Below are 21,640 nucleotides of genomic sequence, written 5' to 3'. Positions count from 1 at the left end.
TCTTTCCCTGCTCAAGTCCCTAGCAGCAATTGGTATACAGAATGTATTGTTCATTTTTAAATGTTCACCATGCTTCAAGTGCCAATTAAATGCTTACTACGGACAGCCAATATATATAGCAAGATTACTATATACCTGCAACATCCTAGGGGTGGGAGGAGAAGCTGGAATGTTCACAGTTATTCTCTTTTAAGGCCAAAGGTATCCAGCTCCATCAGCTGTCTATTGATGCATAAAAAGTCTCTCCAAATTTTAATGGCTTGAAACAATAGCTGATTGGGACCAGCAGCTGACATGGTGGTTAAGGCTCCCACATGGTCAATGATGGTTCAAGTCCTGGACCTGGTGACTTGCTTTCACACTTTCCCTCTTTCTCTTTCTGGTCAAATTAAAAAGTAATAGTAAATAAAATTACATCAAATAATTCTTTTTTAAAAAATAAAATTTTTCTATAGGATGTGTATGCTAGCCAGAGAGACAGTGAGAGATAAAGAGAAAGAAAGCGAGAAATCATCCCCTAGGGGGAGATGGCTATGCCACAGTCCCTTTTCATCCATTCTCCTCTCAGAATTTTGGGCATGCACACACACTCACCTGCATGCATGCAAGGTTTCCTTGAGGCCCAGACCCAGATGTTGCAAACTCTCACTTTACCATGTTCTGTTAGTTAGAGTTTGAAGCCACCAGATCCAGAACTTGAACTGTGGTTGGCCATGTGGGAGTCCAGCAACATAACCATTATGCCATCTTCTGGTCCCAAATAAAATAATTCTTTTTAAAAAAAATATCTGGAACCAGTAGACAACGTAGTGGTAATGTTGCTTGACTCCCACATGACCGACTGCAGTTCAAGTCCCAGACCTGGTGGCTTCAAAATCACTTTTGTGTGCGTGTTTGCATATCCAAAATATCAGGAGGAGAAGGGATTGTAGTGTAGTCATCCACTCTGGAGAGTGATTTCTCACTTTCCCTCTCACTGTTTTTCTTTCTGTCTCCGGCAAGCACACATATTCTAAGGCAAAAATTTCTCCAAAAAAAAAAAAAAAAAGCTGATTTTGCCTGGATTGTAATCTGGCTGCTGGATTGGTGCTGCGTGGTCCACAATGGCCTCATCACATGCCTGGCTGAGCCTCCCGTTCACATGGTCTTTCTTCCTGAAAGCAACGTCTTGCATGACAGTTAGTGTTTCAAGATGGCCAGAAGAAAAGCTGCAAGGTCCCTTAAACCTAGGCCCAGATGTTGCAAAATCTCACTTGTACCATGTTCTGTTAGTTAAAGCAAGTCTCAGTCCAGCCCAGATTCAAGGACAGGGCAGTAGTCTCTGCCTCATTGAGTGGGAGAGTCACATCGCATGGGAACACATGTGGAAAGAGAAGGAATTGATTATGACTGTTTTTGTACTCAATCTTCCACATCAGTTTATCAGCTGGGTAAGCAATTCCCTTCCTTTGCTTTGTCTGTTCTCTGGGTACCCTGAAGACCATTCGCTAGATTACCCACTCTCCTTTGCTCCATAATCTCTGGTTGGGGTGACCTATGGTAGGGGGTGAGTGGCAGAAAGAGGTCAAGGAGATTGTGTCCAGTCTCCCAGCTCTCACCAAGCTCTAGCAACACGGTTTTCTCTCCTTAATGTCCTTCCTCTGTGAACTGAAGACATCGGGCAGTCTCCCTCAGATTCCCCATTTGACAACCATCTTTGCACTTTTTCTCCAATTCCAAAGACAGTTCCAGACTATCCATTTACCTGTCCCCAGGATCTGTCTTCTTGTCTCCTTCAGGATGGTACTTCAGGACTCCTCCTCACACACTTACCTTCCTTTTTTCTTTCTTGGATCTTCATGCTTAGCCTGTAACAAGACTTAAGCTTCTTCTAGGTTCTCCTCTATTTATTTCCCATTTATTTTTTTGTCCCTTCTCTTGCACTCAGATTGTCAAGACAAGTGCCTTCGTTGGCTATCTCTGGTTGCTTATCTCCTCCCAACAGTCACCAGCCTCCTGCTTGCTGGTGTCGCCTGAGGATCCTCCTGGCTAGGCCCCTCCATCTGGTTGGACAGTGCTGACCTCTCTTTCTTTCTGAAACACTCTATAGCTCCTTGGCTGTCTTGATTCTGCTCCTCCTGGTTCTTTCACCAACTTTTGAGTAAACCTTATCAAGATCAGCCTCATCCATGCCTCTGACTTTCTCTAAACAGCCTTGTAATTTTATGTGCTATTCCTAGAGAGCCTGTAATTTCTTCTGCCGGTAATTACTTTGCCGAGGGCCAAAGGCAACCTTTCGTACATAGTGACTTAATTTCAGCACTACCATGTCAATGTAATATTCAGTAAGGGAGGGGCATGAGCCACTGGATGAAACCATCGGCATGGCTGGGTTCTCCCATGAACAGGCTGTATCGTTTCATAAGAGTTTGCTCTTTTGCCTGGCAACTGGGAAGTCTTTTTCAACAATATTTGTTTGCACTCTGATTTCAGAAAAAAATGGAATGGAAAAAAAATTACATATCTTAGAAATAGAGGAACTGTAGTGTATAATGTAATGCTCCCAGGACGCTTCAAGATCTGCTTGCACAACCTCTCCACCCTGTCACTTGCTACTACTCACCTTGTGCTCGATGCACCTCACATGCACCGTGTTATTTGAAATTTCCTCCTCACGTCCTATGCCCTTTTGTGTCTCTGTTCCTCTTGCTGGTCCTCCAGCCAGCATGCTGTTCTGCACCTGACTGACATGGTCTCATCATTTGAGATCACAGTCACATCTCACATCCTTCCCGAAGTCTTTGCTAGTATCTTCCGCATTTGATGCCTCTATTCCAGCTCATTACTGGGTATTCTCCCAATATCACTTCCAGTATCACTAGTACATTGTGAATTTATTGCTAATTCACTGGACTGTCTTCCCTTCGTTATATCATTTACTCTTCTGTTACCAACATTCAGTCCAGAGCTCAGCACCGATTGATTCACAATAAATATTTGATAGGGAAAGTCCTAATACCTTAGAATGGATGAAATGCTATCATACACATAAAGGTGACAGCCATTTGCACCTTTTCTATGTGAGCTTTGGTCTTCATGATGTCCAAACTGTATTGTTTACTTAAAAGAAGTCGCTCATACTTGAAGTAAAACTTGTTTTCTAATAAATAGATCCAACAAATTATTGAAGTTATCAATGTTTTGTTTTTAATATGTTACATAAAAATAGCCTAAGATGATTAAGAAGAAACTTGTGGCACATTCTAGTAATTTTATTCACTTTCCAAAAGACAACCAGTTTCTACTGACACTTGATAACATCATCTTAGATACTGGGAAGCTTACGCAGTTTCTACTGACACTTGATAACATCATCTTTGGTACTGGGAAGCTTGCTGAATTTCTGATGTCTAAATAATTTGACCATGGTAATGTTTTTTAATTCAACTATAGACAGATGATCACAGTTGAATATGTAACACTACTTCCCTTCTGCTTATTGGTAGTTAGTTTCAATAACTTCTTGTCGAGAAATCCTGTTAATGTATATGGTACTAACGACTACTTTGCAGAGTAGCTCATTTGGAAAATGTGAAATGAAGAACAGTCTTCCACCATTGCTCCAAAAATGTGATTTCAGTTAGTGTATATCCTTGTGTGATTAGCAAATGATTGTCATCCCCAAAAGTTTCAAGGGACACAGATGTCATCTTAATAAAGAAATTAAAAGGTACATCTTTTCATGGGAAACCATGTAAATTCATGACCTGTCGCAGAAAATAGTTCTCTAATTGGTTTTGTGTGGTGGTGCAGAGGAATCGCTTTCCCTGGATGTCACCCCAGCGAAGCACTAGTGTACATCATTGTCAACAGCTACTGAAATCTCCCTAATAAGAGAGGTCTACACAAACGTGGTCATCCTCATAAAGTAAAACATTGGTTCATATTCCATTCATCCAACTAACATTTTCAGTGTGAAATGAAAAAGAAATCTTATTGAAAAACTAGCTAAATACAGAGACTAAAATCATGTAGTAATGGGAAATTTCTTTAAAATTCAAATTTGTCTCCTATTTGTTGCATGAGCATTTCTTTTCAAAGTAGCCAAGTAGTCATCTGAATTTCCATGGTCAAGTCTCTATATAGTACCAAATATCTGAAAGGAAAACATCAAAATGTAATTTGTAATGACCAGATGTCAGGCTTCTTGTGGATGTACAAGATCAAGGTGAATGAATGAATTTTTAAAATTACATTTATTGACATACTTTGAATCATGTAGCTTTTACCTTCTGCAAGAAGTAATTTTGAAGGAAATGAAAAGGCTATGGAGTTAGTTAAAAAAAAAAAAATCATGTGCAGATTATACAGGAGCGCTAGGAGTTAATATCACTTTAAGGCCCAGTCAGCTCCTAAAAAGATCACATCATTGGCAAGGAAGCCATTAAAAATTCTGACCTCCCTACTTCAAATTTACTGCTCAAAAGGGTAATTTTGCATTATAGTTTTGTAGACGTGGGTCCCCTTTGACATTTTTATTTTAGACAAATGCAGACTCTAACATTCTTGAAATCGCTAATTCACATCAGCTGCTGACAGCATTCTCTTCTCTGTTGAAAACATGGCAGAGAACATTGTTTCTACCTTGTGATCCTTGTGAACTAGGCAGCATGCCTGTTGACACGTGGTGTCCATTTACATAAAATCACACTGGAGCAAAAGTTAATTTTGCTCCAAAAATACACAGCCTCCCGAATAACTTTTCAGATTTCCTTTGTTAAGAAATTTAAATTCATTTTATGAATGTATATGTGTTTTCCTAACTGTCTGATTAAAGATCACAAAGAAACTCTGGTTTTTGCATCTCACATTAGCAGATGGTGGACAGATGGTTTAAATTAATATTAATTTTGGAAAACTTAGCTTAAATTGTTTATACTGAAGATTAAAAGTTGGAAAGCCAGCTAACATCTCCAGGGTTATTAGTACTTCCAACCCACTTGAAAAGTAAAATTCAGAAAATCAAACCATGTACTTCTAAAGCAATCCACATCTTAATCAGAAAGATAATGGATAAAACATAATGCCTTGATGTTGAAGAAGATTAAAATAAGAATGAGAAAGATAAAATACAGATCCTGGAGTGAAAAGAGCTTTGAAAGAGTGACATTTTATTTATAAATAAATTGCATTACATTAATTAGTAATGAGCTTTTAAAAGAACTTCTGTATATACAACTGCTTATTTTAATTTTTATTGTGATATTAAGCTATAACGTAACCATTGCACATACTTATGGGTAACATTGCTTATATTTTTAAAGAGTGATTTATTTTATTTTATTTAGTATTATTATTATTATTTTAAATTTGACCAGAGAGAGAGAGAAGGAAAGTGAGAAAGCAAGTCGCCAGATCTAGGACTCAAACCCTTATCAGCCATGTCGGAGTCCAGCACCTAAACCACCATAGCACCCCAACGTTGCTTATTTTTAAAAAGCATAATTCATTGGTAATTGGTTGCTAACTGAACCAGTTTTTCTACATTGAGTTTTTATTCCTGTTACTTGAAATTTTCCTCATAGTTTCTTCTCATTTCGTCACTCCTAAGGGGGATGGGGAATGGAGATGGGGAGCAGAGAGGGAATGTGTGTATTTGTAATGAATTATAGACAAAATAAAAGCTCTGGCATGCATGCTGCCTGCTTCAGTAGGCCCAATTACCGGTAGCACCTACAGTCGTGATTGAACACATTTATTTTTGTCTTTCCATTTAGATAGATGAACATAGAAAATTGGTAGGGGGACCAGCAGATGGCGGAATGGTTATGTCACTGGACTCACATAGTCCACTGCGCACGTTGGGTGCGTGTGCGTGCGTGCTCAAGATCCCAAAAGGAGAATGGAAGAGAAGGGATTGTGATGTGGCCTTCCCCCCTAGGGGTGTGATTTCTCGCTTTCTGTCTCCGGTGAATGCACACACCGTATATCCAAAATAAATAAATAAATAAATAGATAAATAAATAAATAACTCTATTAAAAAAATGATAGGAGAAAACATTCAAAATATTCTCTGAAAAATTGTGTTTTATAAATGAAACCTTTGTACACTATCTGAATTTTAGGGAATAATGTAAAATAACCCTAAAGATATTTAGCAAAATTCTTTCATTTACTGAAAGGAGAAAAGTATGAATCACCACCTGTGAAAATACAAGCTTTGCCTAAAATTATATATTTTTTACAAAATAAGAGAATTGACTTCTTAAAAAATTATTTGTCAGGCAGATGCTGGCAGTTTTATTTAATTAAACTGCTATGGTAAAGCAGGTGTCATAAAATATGCCAAAATTCAGTTGATTCCTTTTTGCTCTCTCTGGAACAAAAGAAAACAACAATAAAAGAGTTCAGTTTACTGGGACCAGCAGGTGGCGTGGTGGTTAGGACACTCCCATGTGGCTGACCATGGTTCAAGTCCCAGACCTGGTGGCTTGCTTTCTCACTTTCTCTCTCTCTCTCTCTCTCTCTCTCTCTCTCTCTCTCTCTCTCTCTCTCTCTCTCTCTCTCTCTCTCTCTCTCTCTCTCTCTGTTCAAATGAAAATAAAGTGAATAATAAATAAAAATGAAACAAAAAAAACAATTATTAAAAAAAAAAAAAGAGTTCAGTTTACTTTGTAGAAGACCGCTTAGAGATCGGACCAGAATGAGTAGCCACCTCTAACTTTACTCTCATTTCTAGATCGTCTCACATTATTAGATAAATCAAGGGAAATGGAGTGAATAAAATTCAAGTCATATGATTCATTTTTAGAAATAACATTATAGCACATGTGTTGATGTATATTAAAACTTAAATTATGTTTTTAAATTTGAAAACAAAAACACATGTATTTTGTTTCTAAGATTAAGTCAAATGGCTGAAAAACTATTCCAAAACTTTATCCTAAATATCTTATCCCAAATTGAATTGAATTTCTGTGATGCCATTTGACTTGCCATAAATGACAAGTGAGAAGTTGTTCATCTAAGAAAGCCACACACACATCCACACACACTCGCTCACATGTACACATAGGAATGATAATGAAGTCAAGTCAACAAATAATTAGACACTAAAGTTTGTAGGATCCTCTAAATTTCATGTTTGTTCTTGGACAGGAAAGACTTGTTAAATGCCATGATTGAATGCTATCTGAATAATATGTCTAATTAGAAGGAATCTTCAAACAGTACTCTAGAGAAAAGAAACAGCACTGTGAGGTACAGGGTTGCATGCCCTGAAAGTCACTGCTTGTCTCGGCTCTGCTATTAAAAATGGCAGCATAATCTTGTCCTTAAGCCACTCTTGACTTTCTTCATCTTTCTCAACTGTTACATGCAAGGGTTGTACTAGCAGCTCTCCAAGGTCCCTATCCCTTCTGGATTTTCTTTCTTTTCTTTTTTTTTTTTTTTTTTTTTTGGTTTTTGCCATAGGACACATGTGCTCCCCATGGAGAGAGAGAGAGAGAGGGAATGAGAGGGAAAGTAAGAAATTACTCACGTAATTTTCAAGCTGCCAGGTTGAGGACTCCAACCATGGTCAGTCATCTGGGAGTCCAGTGCCTGAACCAACATAACACCTGCTGGTTCCCTCTTCTGGTTTTAAGACCCAGATCTTGATACAACTGTGATCTTCGAAGTGCTTTTTTAGAATAATTTCAGAATCTTATCAAAAATAGAGACTTGTTGGGACCAGCAGGTGGCATGGTGGTTAGGGTGCTGAACATTCCCACATGGCCGACCAGGGTTTGAGTCCTGAATCTGGTGGCTTGCTTTCTCACTTCCTCTCTCTCTCATTCTCACCCTCTGCCTTTCTCTGGTCAAACTAAAAAGTAAATGAATGAATGAATAAAATAAAATAAATAATTATAAAAAAATAGAGACTTGTGGATCCTACTCATAAGCCTTATGAATCAGAATCTTGCAGGAATCTGTATTTTTCACATTTATTTAATGTATTATTATTATTGCTATTTTAGGTTTGCTATCGAGTACATGTGCTTACCAGAGAGACATAGAGTGAAAGAGCAAGAGGGAAAATAGGAAGTGAGAGACTAGGTCCAGGACTCGAACTGCGGTCAGACATGTGGGAGTCCCAAGCTTTAACTACGGTAGCACCTGCTGGCCCAGGAATATGTGTTGTTAAGAGTTTTGTAATCAGATAAGTTTGAGCAATGCTGATATATAGAAAATATAAATTAAATCACCTCAAGGAATCTTTAGTGGTAATTCCAGGCAGACTGAATCAAATTCCACTTACTGCTTCCTGTATACTATATTCACACCTCTGCTACATCATTATCCCTAATGATACAATGATTTTTTTTCTTTTACATATTTGTATCTCAAGAGAAAGAAATCTAATTGAGTGTCTGCATTTCAATAAATGTTCAATGGATGTATGAATGAATGAATGCATGAATGGATTCTAGTTTAAAATTTCTGTCATTCACAGGTCAATATGTGACCTGGGACATGATATTAAGTCTTCCCGGGCCGCTATTTTTCTCATGTACAAAAATGAAATTGCTGGCATTTGTAATGTTTTGCTAGTGCTGAATTGAACATTTAATTTTCAGTACCTGTTTATTTATTTGAGTTAAAATCATTTATTTGAGTTAAAATTATTGTGTCCAGCCAAAACTAAGATTACACTAAGTATGAAAAAGCTCTTTATAAAGTGTAAATAATCAGTAATAAAATGGCATCTTACCAATTCATTACATTGTTTTCTGTATCTTTTATTGGGGAAAAATATGCAGATTGTATAAGTCAAGGGGTTATGAGAATATTTAAAGGATATTTACAATGGTTGAGTACTTTAAATAAAATTCAGAAAAGTATACTATCTTTGTAAAGGTCATTGAGATCTTGAGGCTATTAACTTCAAGTTTCTAGAGTTTTTCTCAGTATTCCTTTGAAAACATGTAGCAAATCTTCAAATAAAATTGATTTTTATTACTATACTTTGTACATTAGTTATTAAGATATTTCTATTTGAAAATATTTAATATAAATATTTAAGGTATTTATGTTTTGCTACAAAATGAACTCATATTCTTACTCATTTTCTTTCTTTTAGGGATGTACTCAACACTTATCCTGGACCCTTTTGAATACCAGGCAGTGATAAAAAATCATAAACAATTAAGCTTTCAAAGATTTACTGATAAAATAGCACTGAAAGCATTTTCCATCAAGAAGATGGTACACAATAATGACATGAATAATGATTTTCACTCATGCTATCAATTTTTGCAGGGCAAATCTTTGGATATACTCTTAGAAAGCATGACACAGAATATAAAACAAATGTTTGAATCCCAACTATTAAAAACAGAAAGTTGGAACAAGGCACAATTGTTTACATTCTGTAGTTCAATAATATTTGAGATTACATTTACAACCATCCATGGAAAAGTTATTAATGGTGACGGGAAAAAATTTATCAGAGAATTACAAGCTGATTTTATAAAATTTGATGATAAGTTTCCATATTTGTTATCTATACCCATTGAGCTTCTAGGAAAGGTTAAGTCTATTCGGAAAACACTTATAGAGTGCTTGACCTCCAAGAGCTTAGCTAATACACAGGGACCTTCAGAAGTTTTTCAGATGAGGCAAGAGATCCTGGAGAAATACTACACGCCTGAGGAGTTGGAGAAAGGAGGTAAGAAACTTCTGAATGATTACTTGCCTAAAATAAAATAATTTACAGTAGACCTTCGAAATAAAAAGGCAAAATGGCGACCTTGAAAATTTTTATGCTCTTTCTAATTGGCTGATGATAAAATGTTTTACTCTGAAACAACCCTCTGTGATAATTGATTTTTTTTTTTTTTTTTGCTGAGGTGGTAAAACAAGACACTTAATGGTGATAATGAGGAGTATAACTAAGCTGCATTTACTCCTCTTATCTCATCCCCCACCTCCCCGCCCCCCACACACACATTACATTTTAAACTATTCTCATTAAGCAGAAAATTAGACTTCAGAAGCCTATTGGTCCTCATTAGCATGCACTGATCCTTGGCTAGGTCTGTGTCCTAACATCTTTTAATTAGCACACTGCAAATCTAATCAGTGTAATAAACGCTATTAATCTTCCTTTTCACTTATTTTCTCCCAGCACATCATTTAGGCTTTCTCTGGGCCTCTGTGGCAAACACTATTCCTTCCATGTTCTGGACAATGTATTATCTTCTGCGGCACCCAGAAGCTATGGCAGCCGTGCATGACGAAATTGACCATTTGCTGCAGTCAACAGGTCAAAAGAAAGGGTCTGGATTTTCCATCCACCTCACCAGAGAACAATTGGACAACCTGGTCTACCTAGGTAATTTATTTTTATCTGTTATGAAGAAAAGAAGATACCTCTCTGCAAACTCGGTTTATCACTCATGGCTGTTTACTAAGAGGTGGAGGACACAGCTGCCTAATTGACATAATAACACCCATTTACATCAATTATAAATTATGTAGTTTATAGCCGTAGATACTCTCATTGCATGTAAACATTAAAGCCTAGGTAATTAACTATGCAAGGTATGCAAAAGGCTAAACCAAAGCTTTGCAATTATTTGAAAAAAAGTTTATGCCTATTAAGTCATTTGATTCTGAGCATCTGTTGGTGTGCTAATGCTTTCCAAACACTGGTGCACTATCTTGACAAGAAAAGTATTTGAGAATTGAAACGGAGAGTATTTCAGAAAGGCAACTGTGAGTAAAATACATTTATTCTTCCTTAAAGTGATGTCTATTTTCAGGCACGGTTTAGGATGTCTCATAGCTTGGAATATATGATTCTTTAAAATGTAATAAAAATGCTTTCCAGTGAAAGTTCATAATTTAAACACATTCAAGAAAAAAAAGGAAATAAAGAAAGGAAGGGGGGAGGGAAGGAAGAAAAATCAAAGACAAAGCAACAACTACCAACCACTCCTTGTGAAATGTAAGTATTTTATAAAATATAAAATATGCACTGACTCGTGAGATATATATATGGTCACTCTTGGTCGCTATTTCACGTATGTTTCAGATCACTATTAGGTAAATTTTTTTCTAGCTCTACATAGGTCTGTTTATCAGTGACATGAACTTTCTGATCAAAGCAGATCACATTCCCCTTTACTCATTTTGAGAGGGGCCTTCACTACTCTCTAAGCCTGTTTTCTGTTGCTATCACTGACTATCACAGACTGGCTAATTTATAAAAAATACAGGTTTATTTAGCTCACGGTTCTGGAGGGTGGGTAGTTCAAGAGCATGGTGTCAGCATCTGATGAAGATCTTTTTGCTGTGTTGTAATATGATGGAGAGTATCACATGGCAAGACAGAACAAGTGCACATCAGCTCAGGTCTTTCTTCCTCTTCTTATAAAGCTAACAGCTCTTACATGAGGGAGCCACCCTGAAGACTATATCTAATCCCGGGGGCCTGACCTCCAAATAGCGTTAACATATGAATTTGGGGATTAAAGTTTCTAACATATGAAATTTAGGAGACACATTCAAATCATAACAATTACTATTATCTGAATAAACTTATACTCCCATAGTTAAATTCTGTATCAATAAGTTATTTTCTATCCCTTTCGTATTAACATTTCATTCTATGGTACCATTAGGGTGCAATATTCCAAGTCCCTTTGAATAAATATACAAATCTATTCCTATTGCATATTCTTTTTACAATATAAGTAAATCTTTTAACCTATTTTGGTCTCAACTTTTTTTTTCCTAAGGGGTACTTGTACTCACCAGAGAGAGACAAAGAGAAAAGTGAGATATCACTTCTCAGGAAGAATGGCCATGCTGCAATCTCTTCTCCTCCATTCTTCTCTCTGGATTTTGGGTGCACACACAAACCCGGAGTGATTTTCAAGCAGCCAAGAGCCCCAGTTAGCCATGTGGGAATCCAGCACTTCAGCCACTATGCCACCTGCTGGCTCTACCCTCAAACTTTTAAAAAATGTATTTTTTAAAAGAATTAGTTATTTCATTAATTTCATTTCTTTTTATTATTATTTTTTAATTTTACCAGAGAAAGAAAGAGAGAGAGGAAAATTGAGAAAGCGAGCCACCAGATCTGGGACTTGAACCCTGGTCTGCCATGTGGGAGTCCAACACCTTAACAAGCACAATACCTGCTGTCCCCTAAGTCTTTGAACTATACTTAGGGTTCTTTCATGAGAATTTCTGGGCATAAAGGCTCTCCTACTCTTGGTCAGTATTGACCACCAGTGGACATTGAGAAGAATGGCCCAAGTCTTGTAGAAATTGTTCCTACTGTTCAGGCTTAGACCCATCAGAGGCAACAGCAGGAAGTGTGTCATGTACTGGCAATCAATTGAGATAAGGGTCTCATTTTGTAGTTTCCAGTCATTTGCGTACATTATCAATGAAATTTTATACTTACTTGGAGCAATAAAAGAACCCTAGCAATATTAAAATACAAATATTGAGACCAGCAGATGGCATAATGGTTATGCTGCTGGACTCCAACATAGTTGACCCCAGTTTGAGTCCCAGACCTGGTGGCTTAAAACTCATGCCAGTTGCATGTGAGTGCATGTCCAAAATCCTGTGAGGAGAATGGAGGAGAAGGGATTGCAGCTTGACCATCCCCACCAGCGGATGATTTCTCACTTTCTGTCTCTCTGTCTCTCTCTGTTTCCCTGGCAAGCGCATGTGCCCTATAGCAAAAATCTCTATAAAATAAAATACAATTATTTTCTCATATTGTTTTATATAATCCCTGGAGGAAAATACACAAAATTTGTGTAAAATTCTGAGTGGTTGCCTCTACTTTGATATAAAGTATTTTCTGGATAGAAGATTTGCAATTTCTATAAAGATCTATGTTATATTTCTCATATATTCGAATAATTTTGATTGCATTTTGTGAATAAGATGATACATATTAGAAAGTAGTGCAAATAAACTTCAGTGACTATATGTTTGTATTCTGTACATAGTTATTAACCTTAAAATTTTACTTAAGATAAATTGTGGTGCTTGATGCTAAGATGCTGTGGATGCAGGCCAGGGCCATACGGGAAACCCGAGTTGAATTCCTAGTCCAACCTAAAGACTGTGCATGGTGGTGTGTGCCTACAGACTAAGACAGTAGGATCATGACTATCTTTAAAAAAGAAAAAAATTGGGACCAGCAGATGACATTGCTGGACTCCCACATAGCTCATCATGGTTCGAGTCCCAGACCTGGTGACTCATGAGGACGTGTGTGTGTGTGTGTGTGTGTGTGTGTGTGTGTGTGTGTGTATGGCCAAGATCCTGAGAGGAGAATGGAGGAAAAGGGATTGTGACATGGCCCTCAACCGGAGTCGTGATTTCTCACTTTCCCTCTCTCTGTCTCTGCCTCTGTCTCTCTTTCCTAGGAGTGCATATGCTCTAAGGCAAAAACCTCTGCCCCCCCCAAAAAAAGGTTAGAATTCATCAACTCTCTCTTTTTATCTTCAACTCCTTGTCATTGAAAGAAAAGATCATTTTTCAATAAACTAATTATGAGTATTTCTCCATGTCAAAAGAGTGTGAGCAAAGGCAAGGTTTACAAAATTAAATATGCACTGTGCACCACATGCGCTAACCCTTCTCTCTGTAAGAAAAGAGTTCTCTGTATTTTTGGTTTAGTATAAGCTATGTGCACTTTCTGGAGTTGGAAAGAGAGATAGAAGAGAGAAAGTGAGAAACCAACCCCCCAGAGGGGACAGCCATACCACAATCCCTTCTCCTTCATTCTCCTCTCAGAGTTTTGGGCACGTGCACACGCGCACACACCTGGAGTGTTTTTCAAGCCCAAAGCTTGACTCCCTTGAAGTTGGCCATGTGGGGTTTAGCCACCATAACTTTTGCACCACTTGCTGGCCCAGGTTCTATATTTTTTAAATGCAGTTTCTTCAAGAAATAAGTACCAAATTTGTGATGAAATGAATGCTTCATTTTTTTAATATGAAGAATAATTTTGATGTTAGAACAGCAAAGTGAGTATGTGTATGTCCAAAATCCTAAAAAGAAGGAGAAGTGGAGAAGGGATTACAGCATGATCATCCCCTATGGGGGCGGGGGGATGTTTTCTCACTCTTTCTCTCTGTCTCTGTCTAGCACACATATGTGACACCTGGCAAATTAAAAAAATAATAGTAAAACTAAATGAATAAAAACAAAAATACTAAGCCAAAAACAAACAAACAAACAAGAAAACCCTCTAGGCCTGCAGGTCAGCAGATGGCATAGTGATTAAGGTGCTGGACTCCCACATGGCTGATCCCAGGTGAGTCCCAGATCTGGTGGCTTGCTTTCTCACTTTCTCTCTCTAACTCTATCTCTGGTGAGCACACATGCTCTGTAGTGAATTTTTTTAAAAAAAAATAAATAAATAATGATCAATAAAATTAGACAATAATTATTTTTTTAAAAAAAATATCTTTTACTGTTTAGTAAAGCTCTCCACAATTAAACTTAAGTAAACACTTTAAATAACTTAGTAAATATGAAATGATTCAGAAAAAAGTTTAAATAACTGCTACTGTGGGCCTAAACATGGCTCAAAAGGAAAAGCTGAACATAAAATAAACGGAAGTTTGGGGGCCAGCAGGTAGCATGGTGATAAAGGCTGGATCCCACATAGCCTACTCTACAGTTCAAGTCCTGGGCCCCACAGCTTAAAAAATCATACCAGTACATGTGAGTGCTTGCTCAAAATCCTGAGGTGAAAATGGAGAAGGAATTGTGGTGTGGCCATCACCCCCAGGGAGGGGGTGATTTCTAATTTTCTCTCTTTTTCTCTCTCTGGTGAGTGAATGTGCTCTGTGGCAAAAAATATATACATATATAAATGAAGAAGAAGAAGTTTGAGGAACTCAGAAAAAATAAAATTTGTATTCCAGTTGATCCAGAAAGAAAAAGCTCAGATAGAGGTAGGATTTAGGACTGCAGGTCTGAAATACAGAAGAGAAGAAGAAAAAGTTAACTAACTATGTGAAGATAAGAAAAAAGGTTGGGACCAACAGATGGCATAATGGCTACCTCACTGGACTCCCATGTAATCAACCACGGTTCAAGTCCCAAACCTAGTGGCTTAAACTTATGCCGGGCACGTATGTGTGAATGCTCAAGATCCTGAGAGGAGAATGGAGGAGAAGGAATTGCAGCGTGGCCAACCCCCCTTCGGGGAGATTTCTTACTTTCTTTCTCTCTGTCTCTCACTGTCTTTCTGGCAAGCACATGCACCCTATAGCAAAAACCTCTCTCAAAAAAAAAGAAAAAAGGCAAAAAGTAGAAGATCTTAACATTGAAATCTTAATAAACAGGAAGCAAATAATATCTTTTAAGAATTATTTAGTTTTATTTACTATTATTTAAATTTATCAGAGAGGGATAAAGAGAAAGAAAGGGAAATTGAGAAAGCAAGCCACCAGGTCTAAGACTCGAACCTCAGTCAGCCATGTGGGAGTCCAGAGCCTTAACCACCACATAACCTACTGGCCCCAGCACATAATCTTGATGAACACTACTTCTTATGGTTGATCTGAATAAGTATGTAAATAACTAAAGGTAATGTCACAAATTATAGTTCAATATGTATGATGCATTATCATCACCCAAACCCAAATGATATTTAACCTTCGTCACATCCCTACCAAGTTTTTTTTCTTCTTTTTGTGGAGAGGTTTTTGCTATAGGGCGCATGAACTCGCCAGAGAGATAGAGAGAGACAGAGACAGAAAGTGAAAAATCACCCCCAGAGAGAATGGCCATGCCACAATCATTTTTCCTCTATTCTCCTCTCAGGATCTTGGGCACGCACGCACATGCGCCCGGCGTGAATTTTAGCCACCGGGTCTGGAACTTGAACCACGGTCGACTACATGCAAGTCCAGCAACACAGCCATTACGCCAACAGCTGGTACCCTAAATCCCTACCAAGTTTACATTCTTCATTTTCAACTACTTATGAACCAAGCTAGCAATGTATCAAGTCTGCCTTACCCCACAGGAGTGCCCTTTCTGTGCTCCTCTGTGAAAAGAGCAAACCAACTCTAGTGGGAACATAATGCAAGGGGGATTGTAACTCCAGAATGATTCCGGTGAATGGAAAGTGCCTAATTTTGGTCAATCATTTTGTAAATATGGTCCACTTGAGAGATATTGGGATAAAAAGAGGTGCTGTAAAACTAGAGTGGGCAAAATCTAGTAAATTAAAAAAAAAAATAGTAAATAACAGTTACTCAAGAATGATAAGTGTTCAGCTTATCCAGAAAAGTTCTGTTGAAGATTTTTAAACCCATCACTGGTAAGCAGATTGGAGGTGTGGGGGAGCTAAGGAAGGAACAATCAGTTGGAAAAAAGTCCTTAATAATAAATAATCATGATCACTAGATAGTCCATGCTAATATATTAATAATTTGAATATTTATTTTGTTTTCTTTATTCATTTTAATTACCAAAGAGCACATGCACTTACCAAAAAGACAAGAGAAAGAGAGAAGAAGAAAAAGGCACTCCCCTAGTGGGGCGTGGCCAGCTCCAGTCATTCTCCTGATCAGTAGGACACCAGAGCTCATCCTCTAATTGCTACCTTGTACCCGTTTGTGTCATTGGCCAGCCTCTCTCTGTCCTCTCCACCTCTCCCCTCCCCAGCCTCTGGTAACGTGGAGGATATTATGCTAAGAGAAATAAACCAGACATGGAAGGACACATACTACATGATCTCACTTATATGTGAATCTAAAAGAGTGGATTTGCTAGAAATACAGAGAAGCAGAGCAGTTACCAAAGCAATTTCATAGTCTCATATTGTTTCATATGATCTTCACCAGGATGCTCCAAGATATTCTGGGGGACTGCAGCCGCGGAGGGGAGAGGAATTCTTTTTTTTTATTTATTTATTTATTTATTTATTTATTTATTTATTTTATTGATGTGCAATTTATTTATTTATTTATTTATTTATTTATTTATTTATTTATTTATTTATTTATTTATTTATTTATTTATTTATTTATTTATTTATTTATTTATTTATTTTATTGATGTGCAGAAGTTTTTGATATAGGGCATGTGCACTCACCAGAAAGACAGACAAGAGAGACAGAAAGTGAGAAATCACCACCCAGAGGGGATGGCCATGCCGCAATCCTTCTCCTCCATTCCCTTCTCGGGATCCTGGACATGCATGCACATGCACCCAGCGTCAGTTTAAGCCACTGGGTCCGGGACTCAAACTATGATCGAATACATGGGAGTCCAGCAACATAGCCATTATGCCAACTGCTGGTCCTGGGAAGAATTCTTATACCTTAATTCTAAAAAGCCAACCACAACATGCACATGTATGAGATCAGGAAATGAAGCTAAGTAGTGACACAGTTGACTGAATTCTTAACTATAGGATAAGATACTGTGAGTGATGATGTTAACAACTAGTATTTGGCTATTGCCAGGCACCGTTAAGTGCTTTATATATATTAGCTTATTTACTTACTATTTTTTAAGATTATTTATTTAATTTTATTCATTCATTTTAATTTGACTAGAGAGAGAGAGACAGAGATGGGGGGGGTGGAGTGAGAAAGCAAGCCACCAGATCCAGGACTCAAGCCATGGTTGGCCATGTGGGAGTGTCCAGCGCCTTAACCACCATGCCACCCACTGGCCCCTATATTAGCTTATTTAATTCTCAGGTATTTTATTTAGTTATTCAGTAATAAAGTTCAGCAAGTTTAGTTAGCCAACCCAAATGATAGAACTAAATAGTGGCAGAGCTAAAAATTGATGCCAAATCTGTCTAAATTCAATGCCTACCCTTAACCACTATCATCTGGACCAACAGTGGGCATAATGGCTACCTCACTGGACTCCCATGTAATCAACCACGGTTCAAGTCCCAAACCTAGTGGCTTAAACTTATGCCGGGCACGTATGTGTGAATGCTCAAGATCCTGAGAGGAGAATGGAGGAGAAGGAATTGCAGCGTGGCCAACCCCCCTTCGGGGAGATTTCTTACTTTCTTTCTCTCTGTCTCTCACTGTCTTTCTGGCAAGCACATGCACCCTATAGCAAAAACCTCTCTCAAAAAAAAAGAAAAAAGGCAAAAAGTAGAAGATCTTAACATTGAAATCTTAATAAACAGGAAGCAAATAATATCTTTTAAGAATTATTTAGTTTTATTTACTATTATTTAAATTTATCAGAGAGGGATAAAGAGAAAGAAAGGGAAATTGAGAAAGCAAGCCACCAGGTCTAAGACTCGAACCTCAGTCAGCCATGTGGGAGTCCAGAGCCTTAACCACCACATAACCTACTGGCCCCAGCACATAATCTTGATGAACACTACTTCTTATGGTTGATCTGAATAAGTATGTAAATAACTAAAGGTAATGTCACAAATTATAGTTCAATATGTATGATGCATTATCATCACCCAAACCCAAATGATATTTAACCTTCGTCACATCCCTACCAAGTTTTTTTTCTTCTTTTTGTGGAGAGGTTTTTGCTATAGGGCGCATGAACTCGCCAGAGAGATAGAGAGAGACAGAGACAGAAAGTGAAAAATCACCCCCAGAGAGAATGGCCATGCCACAATCATTTTTCCTCTATTCTCCTCTCAGGATCTTGGGCACGCACGCACATGCGCCCGGCGTGAATTTTAGCCACCGGGTCTGGAACTTGAACCACGGTCGACTACATGCAAGTCCAGCAACACAGCCATTACGCCAACAGCTGGTACCCTAAATCCCTACCAAGTTTACATTCTTCATTTTCAACTACTTATGAACCAAGCTAGCAATGTATCAAGTCTGCCTTACCCCACAGGAGTGCCCTTTCTGTGCTCCTCTGTGAAAAGAGCAAACCAACTCTAGTGGGAACATAATGCAAGGGGGATTGTAACTCCAGAATGATTCCGGTGAATGGAAAGTGCCTAATTTTGGTCAATCATTTTGTAAATATGGTCCACTTGAGAGATATTGGGATAAAAAGAGGTGCTGTAAAACTAGAGTGGGCAAAATCTAGTAAATTAAAAAAAAAAATAGTAAATAACAGTTACTCAAGAATGATAAGTGTTCAGCTTATCCAGAAAAGTTCTGTTGAAGATTTTTAAACCCATCACTGGTAAGCAGATTGGAGGTGTGGGGGAGCTAAGGAAGGAACAATCAGTTGGAAAAAAGTCCTTAATAATAAATAATCATGATCACTAGATAGTCCATGCTAATATATTAATAATTTGAATATTTATTTTGTTTTCTTTATTCATTTTAATTACCAAAGAGCACATGCACTTACCAAAAAGACAAGAGAAAGAGAGAAGAAGAAAAAGGCACTCCCCTAGTGGGGCGTGGCCAGCTCCAGTCATTCTCCTGATCAGTAGGACACCAGAGCTCATCCTCTAATTGCTACCTTGTACCCGTTTGTGTCATTGGCCAGCCTCTCTCTGTCCTCTCCACCTCTCCCCTCCCCAGCCTCTGGTAACGTGGAGGATATTATGCTAAGAGAAATAAACCAGACATGGAAGGACACATACTACATGATCTCACTTATATGTGAATCTAAAAGAGTGGATTTGCTAGAAATACAGAGAAGCAGAGCAGTTACCAAAGCAATTTCATAGTCTCATATTGTTTCATATGATCTTCACCAGGATGCTCCAAGATATTCTGGGGGACTGCAGCCGCGGAGGGGAGAGGAATTCTTTTTTTTTATTTATTTATTTATTTATTTATTTATTTATTTATTTTATTGATGTGCAGAAGTTTTTGATATAGGGCATGTGCACTCACCAGAAAGACAGACAAGAGAGACAGAAAGTGAGAAATCACCACCCAGAGGGGATGGCCATGCCGCAATCCTTCTCCTCCATTCCCTTCTCGGGATCCTGGACATGCATGCACATGCACCCAGCGTCAGTTTAAGCCACTGGGTCCGGGACTCAAACTATGATCGAATACATGGGAGTCCAGCAACATAGCCATTATGCCAACTGCTGGTCCTGGGAAGAATTCTTATACCTTAATTCTAAAAAGCCAACCACAACATGCACATGTATGAGATCAGGAAATGAAGCTAAGTAGTGACACAGTTGACTGAATTCTTAACTATAGGATAAGATACTGTGAGTGATGATGTTAACAACTAGTATTTGGCTATTGCCAGGCACCGTTAAGTGCTTTATATATATTAGCTTATTTACTTACTATTTTTTAAGATTATTTATTTAATTTTATTCATTCATTTTAATTTGACTAGAGAGAGAGAGACAGAGATGGGGGGGGTGGAGTGAGAAAGCAAGCCACCAGATCCAGGACTCAAGCCATGGTTGGCCATGTGGGAGTGTCCAGCGCCTTAACCACCATGCCACCCACTGGCCCCTATATTAGCTTATTTAATTCTCAGGTATTTTATTTAGTTATTCAGTAATAAAGTTCAGCAAGTTTAGTTAGCCAACCCAAATGATAGAACTAAATAGTGGCAGAGCTAAAAATTGATGCCAAATCTGTCTAAATTCAATGCCTACCCTTAACCACTATCATCTTAGGCAAGCGTGCTCTAAAAATGTACCACTATTTTGCTATAAAATATGTATCATCAAATCTCAAATGCCGTTGGGTTTGAGCATAAGGACTGAGCTAGAAGTTCACATTAGAATCTTATGAGTATTTTTTAAATAAAAATAAACTTCATTTTAGCATAGTTTTAGATTTACAGAAAAATTACAAAGATAGTAGAAAAAGTTCTATATATCCCCTCACACAGTCTTCCTTGTTAACATCTTACATTTATATGGTGTATTTGTCACAGTTACAAGTGTTATTTTGAAAAGTTTCCTTAATATAAAAGAAATCGTGTGCTTGAAAAATGTAAACTTTATATAATTCAGACATTAGTGGAGTTGATCAAGATCCTTTCTTCTGATGAGACTGTTTGGGAGGTGTATATGCTTCTTCAAGTTAGCAACTTCTTTTTTTATTATTTATTTTGAGAGAGAGTTTTGCTATAAGGCATGTGCACTTGCCAGAAAGACAGAGAAAGAGAGAGAGACAGAAAGTGAGAAATCACCTCTTAGGGAAGATGGTCACACTGCAATACCCTCTCCTCTCTCCTTTCTCCTCCCAGGATTCTGGGCACACATGTATACCACATGCTCAGTGTGAGGTTTTGGGGGATTTTCTTTTCCTTCCTTCCTTCCTTCCTCCTTTCCTTCCTTCCTTCCTCCTTTCCTTCCTTCCTTCCTTCCTTCCTTTCTTTCTTTTGGAGAGATAGTTGCTATAGGACACATGTGCTAAAGAGAGAGAGAGATGCTATAGGACACATGTGCTCACCAGAGAGACAGAGAGAAACAGAGAGACAGAAGGAGAGAAATCACTCCCCAGGGGGGATGACCACGCCAATCCCTTCTTCTCCCTTCTTCTCTCAGGATCTTAGGCAAGCACACACATACTCCTGGCATGAGTTTACACCCCCAGGTCCTGGACTTGAACCACTGCAACTATGTGGGAATCCAGCAATGTAACCATTATGCCATGTTAGCATAATGTTGGTCCCCATGTTAGCAACTTCTTTTTTTTTTTTTTTTTTTTTTTTGAGAGGTTTTTCGCTATAG

General features: G+C 38.0%; 1 protein-coding gene across 1 annotated transcript in view; it reads left to right on the top strand.

Annotated features, from left to right (window-relative positions):
• CYP7B1 (cytochrome P450 family 7 subfamily B member 1) overlaps positions 1–21,640 on the top strand; it is a 224,540-nt gene that overhangs the window by 182,755 nt on the left and 20,145 nt on the right. Inside the window, exons 3-4 of the mRNA XM_006150432.3 lie at positions 9,101–9,688; positions 10,148–10,354. Of these exons, the coding sequence (XP_006150494.1) occupies positions 9,101–9,688; positions 10,148–10,354 (795 nt within the window). The remainder of the gene's footprint in view (positions 1–9,100; positions 9,689–10,147; positions 10,355–21,640) is intronic.

Source organism: Tupaia chinensis, unplaced genomic scaffold, assembly GCF_000334495.1.
Source record: "Tupaia chinensis unplaced genomic scaffold, TupChi_1.0 Scaffold000288_2, whole genome shotgun sequence".
In the NCBI taxonomy this organism is placed as follows: Eukaryota; Metazoa; Chordata; class Mammalia; order Scandentia; family Tupaiidae; genus Tupaia; species Tupaia belangeri.
The sequence above is the reverse complement of the archived record's forward strand: the minus strand, read 5'-3'. Positions and strand labels throughout refer to the sequence as shown.